This window comes from Schistocerca piceifrons, chromosome 8 (assembly GCF_021461385.2).
Source record: "Schistocerca piceifrons isolate TAMUIC-IGC-003096 chromosome 8, iqSchPice1.1, whole genome shotgun sequence".
NCBI classification, from domain to species: domain Eukaryota; kingdom Metazoa; phylum Arthropoda; class Insecta; order Orthoptera; family Acrididae; genus Schistocerca; species Schistocerca piceifrons.
In genome coordinates, this window is record NC_060145.1 from 151,991,636 (window position 1) to 152,008,230 (window position 16,595).

Here is a 16,595-nt window from a genome sequence, read left to right on the forward strand (position 1 = left end):
ACCATTAGAAACAGGTTGGTTCGGGCAGTTGCCAGAGAGTGCCAGAAGACAAGCATTATTGTGCACACACAGCTACGATGATGTAGGAAGCCCATGCTTGGTGTCTGCTCTGCTCATACACGTTTTGTCGCATTTCTGGTTGAAATTTCATGTGTAGCAGGCCATCACGTGACCATGTGCAGCAGTGCGGCACATTATTCAGAGGGCACATAGGCAGTTATTGTAATTAGGGCAATTGTTTTATCATATCCTATCCAGGTAAGGAATGAAAATTTTTAACAGTCCTTGGAACAATATTCATTTCAAAACTAGACTCTACAATCCAAAGGATCCCAATATATTGCCCTGTGATATGTGTGTGTGTGTGTGTGTGTGTGTGTGTGTGTGTGTGTGTGTGTGTGTGTGTGTGTGGAGGGTTACAGGCTGTGGTGCCACAAGTGGGGGTGGAGTGGACCTATGCACTTGTCAGCTACATCTGATGAAGAACAGTCTGATAGCTGAATATCTCTAGTACAATCTCATTGTGATTCTGCAGCTCAACATCTCCTCAATGTGGTGAGTAGTAACTTATCCTTCCCATATTACTGTTAACTGCTCCACAGACCTCAAGGACCAGTTTCCTGTCTACCAGTGCGATGCACCATGGGGTAATTTACGTAGATTTTATTAACATGTGTTTCTTGCATTAGTTACACTAGCTACTATTTCCTATACTTGTGTATCATTATTAAATTAGTGGGAAATGAACACATTGCATTGTCGCTTGTATAAAAGGCATATTAAGGAAGGTTCAGCATTACTTTGTGAAACAGTTTATAGTTGCTCCTTGAGGCAAAGTGCATTAAAGATAGTGGGGGTTCACCTGTCGGCTCTACAGTTTACAACTATAGAAGCCAAACAGGTCAAAAATAAGTGACTTTTCCAGAAAAATGTAGGAACAAATGAGGCAATATCCACCTTACAACTTGTCTTACAAGACATATTGATGAAAAGCAATCCCAGATTTACAGCATCTGTAAATTTTGACAATGTTGACTGGACTACAATCTTCGAAATTCTTAAAGTAGCATTATATGAGTCATATGACATGAAAGGGAAGCAGTAGTTCAGAAGTTTGAGAGACAGAATTAATCCAATTTCTGATGTTATTCATTATACAGGACACTGAGCAAACAGTAAAGGAAATCAGTGAAAAATGTGAAAAGGGAATTAAGATTAAGAGAGAAAAATAAAAACTTAAAAAAGTTTACCGATAGCATTGCAATTGTATCTGACAGCACAGGACTTTGAAGAGCAGCTGAATGGAATGGATTGTGTCTTGTAAAGAGGTAAGACGAAAATTAAAAGTAAAACAGTGGTAATGGCAGGGTAGTCAAATCTCGAAATGCTGAAGGCTGAGAGCTGTGCCCGCAACAGCATAGCTACTGGCATGTCTAACCCAGCTGGACAGTTCTCAGCAGTGTGTCACTGTGTGCTTCACAATGCTCCCATCTTCCTTTATGTTCCAATCTCTTCCTTTCCATCTACTGATTTCCCTTCCATCACATACTTCACTGATGGAGGCAGGCAATGCCAATAGACAAAGGCAATTGGTTTTTATATCAACGAGGCAGGGCAGGCCCACAGCCAGGCCAAAGCCTGTGTGAGGACGGAGGAGGGTAAATGACTAGGTAAGTTTTGAGGGTTCATACTGAAGTCTAATAGGTATATCCAGTAGCTCAAGTACAGTTTTTGGCAAACATGGCAGCTGTGTTTGAAGCCAGTAAATCCTATCTATCACTGCAAAACGTGGGGGTCAACACCTGGCACCTTAAACTTGGTCCTTATGGCTAGGATATGGCAACCCCGACAGAAGAGCCCCTGGTCCTCCAGGTTGGAGGTGGTCATAGTGCTGACAACCCTACACCATAAAAATTTAATCAAGTTAAAAAATCGACAAATACACCTTGTATACCAGAGAGATTAATTGGAAGACAAACACAGCAAGAAAAACTGATGAACGATTTTGTCATAGCAAACTGGAACTTCCAAAGTCTCAACTGTAAGGGTCGTTATGGTGGTAGCATCAGAGACAACACATTACACAATAGGTGTAGCAGCACTGCAGGAAACTAGAAGGATAGGTGAAGGGAAATGAGAAGCAGATATGAACACAACAATTTTTTATGGAGAAGGATCTGAAAGACAATTTGGTGCAGGTTTTGCCATCAATAAGAGCATGGAAAACAAAGTGAAGGAGTTCAAAGCTGTGAGAAAGCTGTTTGACATACGTGACGATTGAGCAGAAAAGCTATGCCACCACATTCAACGTCCGTGTCCCTACTGAAGACAAAACAAATGATGAAAAAGAAGTTTTATGGTGGGCTAGATCATGTTTATTACGAAGACTAAAAAAGAAATACACATTTACTTCTAGGTGATTTTAACACTGAAGTAAGAAAAGAAAGCATTTACTTTCCGACCATAACAAAATACACCGTGCATGAAGAAATCATGTTAACTGCTTCAGGATGATTACATTTGCCACTACAAAGAACATGAACGGCATAACAACAACATTTACCCATAAGAAATTTCATTTAAGAAAATGATGCTCACTGAATGGAAAAACCATCAATCAGACAGATCATGTAATGACAGACATGCAGTATAGGCAAACAGTGAAAGATATCATGGCTCAAAGAGCAGCACATAGTATGAGACCGGCAATTCTTGGTGAAAACAAAGCTAAACCTAGAAAAGTTCATATCTGGTAAGAAAACAAATGAATGGAAACTCAGTGTTTGACATGGCAAAACTAAAAAGTGTAGAAAAAAATAAAACTTTTTGATATACCACACAATGCAGATAAGCAAAGGCATGGAGAAAGTATCGCACACAACGGTGACAGACATTGTGCATAAAGTGATGTGTAGAAAGAAAAAACAACAGGGAGAAAGATGGTTTAATGAGGAATGTGGAGATGTAGTTAAGAGAAAGGAGAAAGCACACGTGCAATGGCTACATGATAGAGACAATGAAACACTGAAGTGAGCGGGGAGACATCTAACGTACTGAGAACTGAAAACAGAAAATACCTACCTACCAAATTTTCCTGAAAATTTGAAAAGATATGGCCAAAATTCGGACTGTAGGAGATTCTTCCAACACGTGTAAAACCTCAAGTAATTTTTCATTTGTTTTATTAATTCTGGAATTCTATCAACATGCAATACTATTTGGGAACTGCAGATGTGTTAACTTTGTCTACACTAATCCCTGCCATTACTGTTATGATTTGATGAAAGTCACCAGAGAAGAAAATGGTACAGAGAAGAAAATGGTACAGCTGGCCATATGGCTGCTGTTGTTACTCAATGTTGACTTCTTCTGCGAAGTGCTACAATGAATATTTTATGCGTCATTGGAACCTCATCCCATACAATGGAAATGCAATCCTGCATTAATTACCAGTATTATTCTGCTTTGAAACATTGCAAATGCTGCACATATTGTAAGCACAGACTGTCAAGGAATGTCCGTCTGTAGAATAAGAACATTGTTAAGGGCCTGCGATGATAAGTGCCAGCTTAGTGGTCAGCCAGCCTTATGCCTACCACTGCTATGTGGCAAAGGAATCTTTCCCACAGCGGCAAGTGACTTCACTTTATCTTAGCTCAGTCAATTAGCATAGATCTTTTTAAATTTTCTACACTCTTCCTATTACTAAAAACTAAATCAAAATCCCTACATTAGTTTCTGAGATTCTTGATGGATTATGAGTCCAATGTATGGATATAATAATAATTATTTTATTTTTTGAGATATAATTACAAATTTTCCAATTTTTTCCATTTACTTAAACTATGAAACCTTCTTTCTTGCCAAATTTCATTTAAATTTCAAGGCGAAGTGCCCTATAGATTTTGATGAGCGAGTTTGAGAATATCAAAAAATAGCCGTATCTTTCAACTGCATTCAATGGCATATTTTTGCACTGCCAAGGAACCATAGACCCTAGCATGCGTCAAATTCGCGCCTGATACTTCTACTTTTCCTTGGAAAAGGGGTCTTTAACTATAATCCAGACAGATGGACAGACAACACAGTGATCCTACAAGGGTTCCTATTTTACCATTGAGGTAAGGAACCCCAAAAAACTACAACCAAGGATTTCTAATTCAACAGTTCATCAGAGAAAACGAAATTTTTTTCCCGCTTATTTCATACATTCCATATTACTACCTATCACAACAACATCTGATTTCAATATTAATTCTATTGTCAATGTAAAAATGAATTAATATATTGGTATTAAAACATTTTTCTCACCTTCTGCCAGTTACCCAATAGCAGAGCTTTCCCAATTTCATGTGTTGGAACAGCCAAAGAGCTCCCGAATCTCTGAAGTCCATAATAATTCAAGAAACCTTTTGTCTTTAGTGATGTTAGGCCATCTTCAATCTGTTTGTCTGATCCTGTCACATTTCTGAAAAATACGAGAATAATTAATGAAAAATCAACAATGGAAAATTTAGGATGGACTAATAACAATATTATGAAAAGGATAGTTGCTACTCACTGTATAGTGGATATGCAGAGTCACAGATAGGCACAACAAAAAGACTCAAACAAATCTTTCAGCCAAATAAGCCTTCATCAGAAAACACATACACATACACACACGCATGCGCGTGCGACCACAGCCATGGCAGCGAGATACTGTGGTCACGTGTCTGTGAGAGATGCGCGCGCGCATGTGTGTGTGCGTGTGTGAGAATTAGAGGACAAGGTAGGGGGGGAAGGAGGGGGGGGGGGGGGTTAGGATATGGATGGAATGTGAAATTTCAATGAGAAATTGTTGTCTTTTTATATAAGTATTTCAGCTCTTTTTTGCTTCATGTATCTCAGTTTTTATCAAACCAAATAATTCTCAACTATAATGACCTCCATCATATCATAGTGCATCTATTGTGTACATCAGTGTACATCAATATGTGCATGTTGTTTTGAAAAATGACTTAACCAAAGAAAAAATACCAATGCAGAGAAAACACATTTTTGGATAGCCTAATAAAACTATGTTCTTATTCTAGATGCTTTCTGACAATATTTTACAGATGTTATGTATCTGCAAGCATAGGATTCTCGCCCTGCAAGGTTTACAGTAGCTTAATTTGGAACTGTAAGCAGAGACAGACCAAAGGTAACACATTTATACACCAATGTCGTGTTTCATGACTTTTAATACCAAATACAGTACTTCAGCTTCGGAACCATGGAATCCAAAGTGATGTTAAAAACAGTTTTCATTGATAACTAGTGCTGCAGATGGTCAAATAATAAATCAATGTGTTTCAGCAGTGCAGAAAAGCAAGTCTGCACATGTTAGTGGATCATTTTTGATCATGCTAGTGAATCATTTTTGATCATGCTAGTGAATCATTTTTGATCATGCTAGTGAATCATTTTTGATCATGCTAGTGAATCATTTTTGATCATGCTAGTGAATCATTTTTGATCATGCTAGTGAATCATTTTTGATCATGCTAGTGGATCATTTTTGATCATGCTAGTGGATCATTTTTGATCATGCTAGTGGATCATTTTTGATCATGCTAGTGGATCATTTTTGATCATGCTAGTGGATCATTTTTGATCATGCTAGTGGATCATTTTTGATCATGCTAGTGGATCATTTTTGATCATGATAGTGAATCATTTTTGATCATGCTAGTGAATCATTTCTGATCATGCTAGTGAATCATTTCTGATCATGCTAGTGAATCATTTCTGATCATGCTAGTGAATCATTTCTGATCATGCTATTGAATAATTTCTGATCAGAGATCCACAAAACTACCAACCAATATCATTGACATCGATTTGTTGTAGAATCTTAGAACATGTTCTGAACTTAAACATAATATGGTATCTTGAACAGAGTTAATTCCACAAAGCCAAGCAGCATGGATTTCAAAAACATCAAGACATACTGAAAGCTTTGGATCAAGGCAACTAGGTAGATGCAGTGTTTCTTGATCTCTGAAAAGCATTTGACTCATTAACACATCTACACTTACTGTCAGAAGTATGATCATATGAGGTACCAAGCAAAATCTGTAACTGGATTGAGGACTTTTGGTAGGGAGGACACAGCATGTTACCTTGGATGGAAAGTCATTGCCAGATGCATAAGTAACTTTGGGTGTGCCCCAGGGCAGTATGTTGAGACCCTTGTTGCTCCTGTTCTATATTAATGATGTTACAAGCAATATTGATAGTAAATACAGGATTTTTGCAGATGATGCAATTATCTATAATGAAGTACTATCTGAGAGAAGCTGCATAAATATTCGGTCAGATCTTGATAATATTTCAATGTGGTGCAGGTATTGGCAACTTGCTCTTAGTTCAGGAATCTAAAATTTTGCCTATCACAAAATGAAAAAATTACGTACTATCCTATGACTATAATATCAATGAGTCATGTTGGAATCAGCCAATTCATACAAGTACCTGGGTGTAACACTTTGTAGGGATATAAAATGGAATGATCACATAGGTTCAGTCCTGGGTAAAACAGGTGGCAGACTTGGTTTATTGGTAGAATACAGGGGAAGTGCAATCAGCCTACAAAAGATATTGCTAACAAATGCCTCATACGAGTAGTTTTAGAATACTGCTCAAGTGTGTGGGACTCATACCAGACAGGACTTACATAGGAACGTATGCAGAGAATGGCAGCATGAATAGTTTAATCTGAGGGAAAGTGTCACAGAGATACTGAAGGAACTGAACTGGCAGACTGTAAGACAGACATAAACTAGCCTGAGATATTCTATTAATAAAGTTTCAAGAACCAGCTTAAAATGATTACTCTAGGTATATACTACAGCCCCCTACGTATTGCTCACAATGGGATTGAGAGGATAAGATTAAAATAATTACCACACACGGAGAGTTACTCCAACAATCGTTCTTCCTGCACTCCATATGTGAATGGAACAGGAATAAACCCTTATAACTGGTACAATGGGACACACCTCTGCCATGCACTTCATGGTGGTTTGCGGGGTATAGTTGTAGAAGTAGATGATTGCTTGAACAAAGCTGTTTAATTTCTTTCACTTATTCCGGCCAGTTGATGGGTAATTTTCTCTTTAAAACTTGCAACAACCATTCGTTATTTATTTACTTATTAGTTAATTAGCTTGACCAGATTAGGGCTCATTGGCCCCTCTTGCATTTGACCATCTGCCTTTAATGAAGCAGATACTCTAAATGATGTTAATGAGCCATGAGATGCTGTGAATGAGTGCCACAGTGTTCCATCGACGACTATTTGAAACTCGGAAATTTATTGTTGGTTATGATTTGAATCATGTCCAGTATCTGTCACTTAAGCTCAGCTTGGACACAAATGTTGGACAATAGTCATGACTTATTTAAATACAACATTCAACAATTAGTAAAGTCAGTGTAAGTAATTAAAAGTACAAATCAAACAATGGAAAATCCAGGATGGAGTGAGAGTGTGATTTCAGTTGCCTGTGACTGCAGTGTGTGTGTGTGTGTGTGTGTGTGTGTGTGTGTACTGCTGAGAAACGCCTTAATGGCCGAAAGCTTTAATTGTGTAAATCTTTTTATTGTGCCTATCGCAACTCAGCATCTCCACTATATGGTGAGTAGCAACTTTCCTTCTCTGGTATTGTTACAATCCATCCTGGATTTTCCAATGTTTGAAAAGCATTTATTAGCAATTCACTTCCATGAAAGGGACATTAAATGCCCTGAGCGACAGTGAGCCTAAATATTATCTACAAACACAGTGCTCTATTAACTTGTGCAAAAAAATAGGGGCCCTTTTATCCAACCCATCAGTGATGACGTTAATCACTATTTAATCACTTTGAATTGAACATTTCGCAACAAAAATGTATCCTGATTGAGAAATGTAAGTATACTTGTTCTAGTGGATTATCATACACAGAATCATTAATATGTGACAATGATTAGGTTCGGACTGGATGGTGCACTGTGCGCTCAAGCATTACAGCAATCAGATCCTCATTTAGTTTAAGTTTTGCACACTGCTAAGGTTTTCGAGATTTCTCAAGAAGCTCAGATACAAGACTGAGATGTCAGAACAGTCTTCTCAATTGGCAAATACGGCATGACCTGTCCATCTGATGGTCAAACCATAAAAATGTCGCACAGTCCACGCAACAGTACATGGGCACCTACCTGACCAGACAGGAATCAAACTTAGCACCATGAAAGTTCTTCCACCTGACCAAGACAAATTTTATATGTACTGCACCGTTATCTTGACTGTTTCTATATACGTGCTAGAAGTTGTTGCATGCATTATAGTCGTGTATGTCAACAGTGTTTCCACCACGGTCACAGATTTTTGTCAGAGCCACCGATGTCATCAGCAGTGAGTGCACTGATGCAAACAAACAATATCACAGAGTCAACGTACCACCACACTGTCTTACACTGTCAGAAAAAATTCAAAGTATTATCATTTTATTCCTTTCTGATAGGGGGGGCCTCAGTCTAGATTATCATAAGCCAGCATATCTCTGCCTGGGATCTCCATTTTTTAAATCAGTAGCATCAAAGCTGTGCACATACACTCAGCATGAAATTTCAATACAAAAGGGAACCACCGACTGTTGGGGACAGCACTGGACGAGTTTTGTAAACCTGAGAGCTTACAGGTGGAAGATAAGGTAATATGCAAGAGAGATATTACTGCTAAAACATGATGCGTGAGTTAACAAGAGCGAAAAGCTAATGCATCTTACGTGATAGAGGTTGGGGGAGGGGTGGGGGAGGTGAAAAATAGACAGGTCAGAAAATGAAAGATGTAGAAAACTAACAGGGAGTGAAGAAGGGAATAGTTACTACAAAAAAAATTAACATAAATTAAGACCAGGTGGTTGATGAGAACTAAGGACACAAAGCAGAACGTTTCTCAGAACTCTCCCTTAGGAAGCAAAACCCAGCAAAAAGCAACACATTTTGGGAAGATTTTTATGTGCGGCAATGCTAATTGAGATAGTGACATGCTTTTGTCAGTCAATCACAGCTCATGTAACTTTATCTCACCAGCCAATGACAGCAGGTATTCAGAGCATAGGACATGTGATACCATCACTGTTACGTAGTATGAACATACAAATATGAATAGTTAATGGTTTAAAGTAATATATTTACAGTACAACTACAAGAAAAGCTAATCATTCACATCTGGTTGCTCGCTGATTATGCTATGGTGTACAGGAAGGTGTCGAAGTTAAGTGACTAAGTTGAAACAAGACGACCTAGACAAAATTTCCAGTTGGTGTGGTGAATGACAGCTGGCTCTTAACAAAAAAGTTAATACGGCTGAGTAGGAAAAATAAACCCATAACGTTTGGATACAACATTAGTACTGTCCTGCTTGTCACAGCCATGTCATTTAAATATCTGGGCATATAGTTGTGAAGCAATATGAAATGGAACGAGCATGTGAGGGTTATGGTAGGGAAGGCAAATGATCAACTTCTGTTCATTGGGGGAACTTTAAGAAAGAGTGGTTCATCTGTAAAGGAGACCACATATAGGACATTAGTGCATCCCATTCTTGAGCACTGCTCTAATGTTTGGGATCCACACCAGGTCAGATTGAAAGAAGACATCGAAGCAATTCTGAGACGAGCTGCTAGATTAGTTACTGGTCAATTCAATCAGCAAGCAAGTGTTACAGATATACTTTGGGAGCTCACGTGGGAATCCGTGGAGGGAAAATGACATTCATTTTGAAGAACACTACTGAGAAAGTTTAGAGTGTCAGTAATTGAAGCTGACTGCAGAATGATCCTACTGCCACCAACATATGTTTTGTTTAGGGACCACAAAGATAAGATACGAGAAATTAGGGCTCATGCAGAGGCATATAGGCAGTCAATTTTGAGGTTGTGGTTAGGCAAGATCTGAAGAGAATAACTTAAATTGCAGCAACTCAATATTTCTGACAAACACAATTATAAGTTTCACTGCTGAGCACTGAACATTTCGTGAGTTACATGGCTGAATACCTGTTCCATCAAGCACTGTGTGTGCATAACTGCCCTAGAACTCTAGAACTCTCTTTGCACTTTTTTAAGGACAATTAAACTTTCTGCCATCATTCATGCATAATGTGAAACCTATATGACAACTATGAAGTGCTTAAAATTAGATGTAAATTTTGACAGTTCAGTGGACCAAGTGGAGGGAAGCATATTTCACCAGGGCTGCTCGGCACGTAACCTGTCAGCTGCGCAAGCTGGCTGATCTGCCATCCTTCTCAAACTATTTTAAAGAAACTGCATGGTAATAAACTCTGCGAGTCTTGTGCATCTTATAGCTTCATTCATGAGCTTCATGAATAATTACCTTTCATTTCACTAATGGCCATAGTTATGGTGATATTTCAGTATTAGCTAAACTACTGCAAGGAACTCTCATAGTTTGCTGTGAAATATTAGGGCCACTGTGAATTTGTGTTTGGTGTGTGTTAGATCATGTGTCGCTGCATGTGAAATGTAGATAATACATTAATTTAATCTTTAAACATTGAAGGATACCGCTCTCTGTCTCCAATGTTGAGGAAATGTTATGTATATAAAGGGCTCAGTGAAAAAGTCAGAATGAAATATTCATAAATCCCTTGTATCTCAAACTGTCTGAGATATCGAAACAAGATTTTGGCAAATGATAACACTCAAATGGAAGAGTATTTTTCCCTACGATTAATATTCAAAACTTCCGTATCTACCGCAATATTCAAGCAACTTTAAGATTTTTGAAAATAAAACAATGTAATTTTAAAGTACCATCAATACCCTGTGAAATGGAATTGCTGTGGGTTTTCCAACAATATAAGCGAAGAAGCTGCAAATTTATTTTTATATTGAGTGGGCTTTCTTATAACTATTGATACATCTCACCCTCAATTGCTTATTTAATAATATGCTGTTTTATGATTCTGCCACAATTTCAACTGCATCAGAATGTTAATGAGATGTATACCCGTACACTGCTGTGTTTAGGCAAAAGAAGCAGATATTAACATAGTAACAAGAGAAGTAAAATATTACTCAAAATTCGACACAGTCCTTCATGAATCCATGTCTCCTCAATGGCTGACAACTTGAGACCAGTCCTGTGGCGTAGCACTTGCAATTACTACGTTTGTCAGAAGTTCAACCTCACTGAGCATAAATTTCTTGGTTTTTGCCGTTTTACTTTTCACCTTGGCCCACATATTCTCAGTCAGATTTAAATGCATATTAAAAGGACAAAGTCTGATTAAACTACGATCTTTAGCATTACCATTTCGATGACCTGGTAGCATGGAATTTTTAGTTTATACAGTACTACAAGTTCCATTAACTTCGCCTTACACAATATAGGTTGAACTTCATCCAATCAAACATTTCTTTGTAACCAAAGAAAATAGTCACTTTCCTCTGCTGCTTTGTTGGAGCTTTACCCATCACAACCGAGCAGCACTGTGCATTGTCCATTACTATTGTTATATTCAAAGGGATATTTTGCAACAGAACATCACTTTCACAGCTGGTGAACATGTTTTTGTGAATCTCATGTTCAGATGTGCTGCACTATTGTCATTAATGCAGCGCCAACACAAAACATTCATTCACAGTACCTGGCAACTGAAAAACACATTTATATCAGAAAATATCACTTTCCAACAAGAGCTAATGTACGTAGGTACCTCTAATGCAAGACATCACGTAATACTGTTTATCCCCAGCATGGAAACAGTCACTTTACCAACTGAACTGCTGGTGGCAGGGTAGGGAAAGATGGCTTACTATTGGTGTTACCTGGGCAATGGCATCATGTCCCCTCCCGTGAGCCAAATGTCAAAAGTCGCAACTAATTTTAAACACATTATAAAATAAGCGTGAAAAACTAACCTTGAGGAACTTGGTCTTTTTCAGTATGTGTTACCCCTAAGTTATATCACACACAAATATACCAGTAAAATTTTAAATAATGGCATAAATGGCTGGTCTCCTGGGGCCAAAATTTTTCGAAGTGGCTGGTCCTCAGTGTCAAGTTTTGAATGGGAGTCTAGTGCTCCGTGATTTAAGAAACTCATCGCACACTCTCACATGTAATGTAATTCATTTTGTGAAGCAGGAAATTTACTTTGAAAGCTTCTCAAGCCACCATTAGCATTATTTTTCCAGGACCTGTACTAAATGTTAACAGTTGTTGCATCACACTCATCAAAAATAGGCCAACAAGAGAAACGCATCAAAAGCAGTTTGTTGTTACGAAGTATTGTACAGTCTGACATTTTGCCGTCACCAGATGCTTGCATGTGCACTGTGTTTTGTCGTCGTAAATGCCACATTTCTTTTGCAACTAAGGTTTTACTCTCTTGTTTATGTTTTATCGCTGCAGTATTATTCTACAGTAGTAGGTTAAAGTAGAACTATTTGTCAGAGTATAAGTTCTTACTTGCAAAAATTACAAAAATTTAACTGAAAACTAAAACAATGAAAAAGGACCAGATTTCTCCCAGATGTCCCAGTGTGTATACACCCTGCTTTAACTTGGTGTAGTCATATCAACGTAAAAGGCTGAACTGAGTTTACGTAACAGCTGGTATATGACTTTCCTTTGACAGTATATATTTTGCCAATTACAAGGCTGGTATAGGTGGTGGTTGGAGGATGCAGAGGGAAGGTCTTGCAGTGGGACAGTCATTGATGTAGGAGGCATAGGATAGGGAGACGGGTTCAGGAGTATAGGGTCTGACAAGGACATTGCAGAGACTGGAAAGGTGACGAACAGCTATCCTGTGTGTGGTGGGCAAAATCTCTGATACAATGGACCTCATTTCAGGGCATGATTTTAGGAAGTCATAGCCTTGTCAGAATAGCTAATTAACACATTCAAGACCAGGATAATAACAAGTGACGAGAGGTGTACACTTAAGTAGCTGTTTGGGTCTAGGAAGTCTGCTTTTGGATTGGACTGGGGGGGGTGGGGTAATTATTTCAAGTGAAGGCTGACCTGAGAATGGTGGTGCATTGTTGTACAGAATGTGCAACTGAATAAATATGTTTGCCTTGAATGCCAAGGATGTATGGGAGGGTACATTTGACATGGGTAGAACCACGGACCTTGGTGTTGGTGGGGAGGCTTGCGTGCCTCAGCGATACAGATAGCCGTACCATAGGTGCAACCACAACGGAGGGGTATCTGTTGAGAGGCCAGACAAACGTGTGATTCCTGTAGACGGGCAGCAGCCTTTTCAGTAGTTGCAGGGGCAACAGTCTGGATGATTGACTGATCTGGCCTTGTAACACTAACCAAAACGGCCTTGCTGTGTTGGTACTGCGAACGGCTGAAAGCAAGGGGGAACTACAGCCATAATTTTTCCTGAGGGCATGCAGCTTTACCGTACGATTAAATGATGATGGCATCCTCTTGGGTAAAATATTCTGGAGGTAAAATAGTCCCCCATTCGGATCTCCAGGCAGAGACTACTCAGGAGGACGTTGTTATGAGTAGAAAGAAAACTGGCGTTTTATGGATCGGAGCGTGGAATGTCAGATCCCTTAATCGGGCAGGTAGGTTAGAAAATTTAAAAAGGGAAATGGATAGGTTAAAGTTAGGTATAGTGGGAATTAGTGAAGTTCGGTGGCAGGAGGAACAAGACTTTGGTCAGGTGAATACAGGGTTATAAATACAAAATCAAATAGGGGAAATGCAGGAGTAGGTTTAATAATGAATTAAAAAATTGGAGTGCGGGTAAGCTACTACAAACAGCATAGTGAACACATTATAGTGGCCAAGATAGACACGAAGCCCATGCCTACTACAGTAGTACAAGTTTATATGCCAACTAGCTCTGCAGATGAAGAAATTGATGAAATGTGTGATGAGATAAAAGATATTATTCAGGTAGTGAAGGGAGACGAAAATTTAATAGTCATGGGTGACTGGAATTCAAGCGTAGGAAAAGGGAGAGAAGGAAACATAGTAGGTGAATATGGATTGGGGCTAAGAAATGAAAGAGGAAGCCGCCTTGTAGAATTTTGCGCAGAGCATAACTTAATCATAGCTAACACTTGGTTTAAGAATCATGAAAGAAGGTTGTATACATGGAAGAACCTTGGAGATACTAAAAGGTATCAGACAGATTATATAACGGTAAGACAGAGATTTAGGAACCAGTTTTAAATTGTAAGACATTTCCAGGGGCAGATGTGGACTGACCACAATCTATTGGTTATGAACTGTAGATTAGAACTGAAGAAACTGCAAAAAGGTGGGAATTTAAGGAGTTGGGACCTGGATAAACTGAAAGAACCAGCGGTTGTACAGAGTTTCAGGGAGAGCATAAGGGAACAATTGACAGTAATGGGGGAAAGAAATACAGTAGAAGAAGAATAGGTAGCTTTGAGGGATGAAATAGTGAAGGCAGCAGAGGATCAAATAGGTAAAAAGACGAGGGCTAGAAGAAATCCTTGGGTAACAGAAGAAATATTGAATTTAATTGATGAAAGGAGAAAATATAAAAATGCAGTAAATGAAGCAGGCAAAAAGGAATACAAACATCTCAAAAATGATATCGACAGGAAGAGCAAAATGGCTATGCAGGGATGGCTAGAGGACAAATGTAAGGACGTAGAGGCTTGTCTTACTAGGGGTAAGATATATACTGCCTACAGGAAAATTAAAGAGACCTTTGGAGAAAGGAGAACCACTTGCACGAATATCAAGAGCTTTGATGGAAACCCTGTTCTAAGCAAAGAAGCGAAAGCAGAAAGGCGGAAGGAGTATATAGAGGGTCTATACAAAGGCGATGTACTTGAGGACAATATTATGGAAATGGAAGAGGATGTAGATGAAGATGAAATGGGAGATATGATACTGCGTGAAGAGTTTGACAGAGCACTGAAAGACCTGAGTCGAAACAAGGCCCCGGGAGTAGACAACATTCCATTAGAACTACTGACAGCCTAGGGAGAGCCAGTCCTGACAAAACTCTACCATCTGGTGAGCAAGATGTACGAGACAGGCGAAATTTCCTCAGACTTCAAGAAGAATATAATAATTCCAATCCCAAAGAAAGCAGGTGTTGACAGATGTGAAAATTACCGAACTATCAGTTTAGTAAGTCACAGCTGCAAAATACCAACGCGAATTCTTTACACACGAATGGAAAAATTGATAGAGGCCGACCTCGGGGAAGATCAGTTTGAATTCCGTAGAAACACAGGAACACGTGAGGCAATACTGACCTTACGACTTATCTTAGAAGAAAGATTAAGGAAAGGCAAACCTACGTTTCTAGCATTTGTAGACTTAGAGAAAGCTTTTGACAATGTTGATTGGAATACTCTCTTTCAAATTCGGAAGGTGGCAGGGGTAAAATACAGGGAGCGAAAGGCTATTAACAATTTGTACAGAAAGCAGATGGCAGTTATAAGAGTCGAGGGGTATGAAAGGGAAGCAGTGGTTGGGAAGGGAGTGAGACAGGGTTGTAGCCTATCCCTAATGTTATTCAATCTGTACATTTAGCAAGCAATAAAGGAAACAAAAGAAAAGTTCAGAGTAGGTATTAAAATCCATGGAGAAGAAGTAAAAACTTTGAGGTTCGCCGATGACATTGTAATTCTGTCAGAGACAGCAAAGTACTTGGAAGAGCAGTTGAACGGAATGGACAGTGTTTTGAAAGGAGGGTATATGATGAACATCAACAAAAGTAAAACGAGGATAATGGAATGTAGTCGAATTAAGTCGGGTGATGCTGAGGGAATTAGATTAGGAAATGAGACACTTCAAGTAGTGAAGGAGTTTTGCTATTTGGGGAGCAAAATAACTGATGATGGTCGAAGTAGAGAGGATATAAAATGTAGACTGGCAATGGCAAGGAAAGCGTTTCTGAAGAACAAAAATTTGTTAGCATCGAGTGTAGATTTAAGTGTCTTGAAGTCGTTTCTGAAAGTATTTGTATGGAGTGTAGCCATGTATGGAAGTGAAACGTGGATGATAAATAGTTTAGACAAGAAGAGAATAGAAGCTTTTGAAATGTGGTGGTACAGAAGAATGCTGAAGACTAGATGGGTATATCACATAACTAATGAGGTATTCAATAGAATTGGGGAGAAGAGGAGCTTGTGGCACAACTTGATTAGAAGAAGGGATTGGTTGGTAGGACATGTTCTGAGACAAAGAGGGATCACCAATTTAGTATTGGAGGGCAGTGTGGAGGGTAAAAATCGTAGAGGGAGACCAAGAGATGAATACACTAAGCAGATTCAGAAGGATGTAGGCTGCAGTAGGTACTGGGAGATGAAGAAGCTTGCACAGGATAGTGTAGCGTGGACAGCTGCATCAAACCAGTCTCAGGACTGAAGACCACAACAACAACAACAACAACAACAACAACAACAACAACAGAATGGCAACTGTCAAAGTGTAAGTACTATTTGTTTGTTGGTAGGTTTAATGTGGACAGAAGTGTGTAGTTGGCCTTTGGTGAGGAACACCAAGTAAAGTAGCATGGGATTTGAAATAGAACCATGTGG

The 16,595-nt window shown here is 38.9% G+C and overlaps 1 protein-coding gene across 2 annotated transcripts in view; it reads right to left on the reverse strand.

Moving 5' to 3' along the window:
• LOC124711314 overlaps positions 1-16,595 on the reverse strand; it is a 158,683-nt gene that overhangs the window by 104,045 nt on the left and 38,043 nt on the right. For both annotated transcript variants that reach the window (XM_047241332.1, XM_047241331.1), the window contains exon 7: positions 4,312-4,468. In XM_047241332.1, coding sequence (XP_047097288.1) covers positions 4,312-4,468 — 157 coding nt within the window. The remainder of the gene's footprint in view (positions 1-4,311; positions 4,469-16,595) is intronic.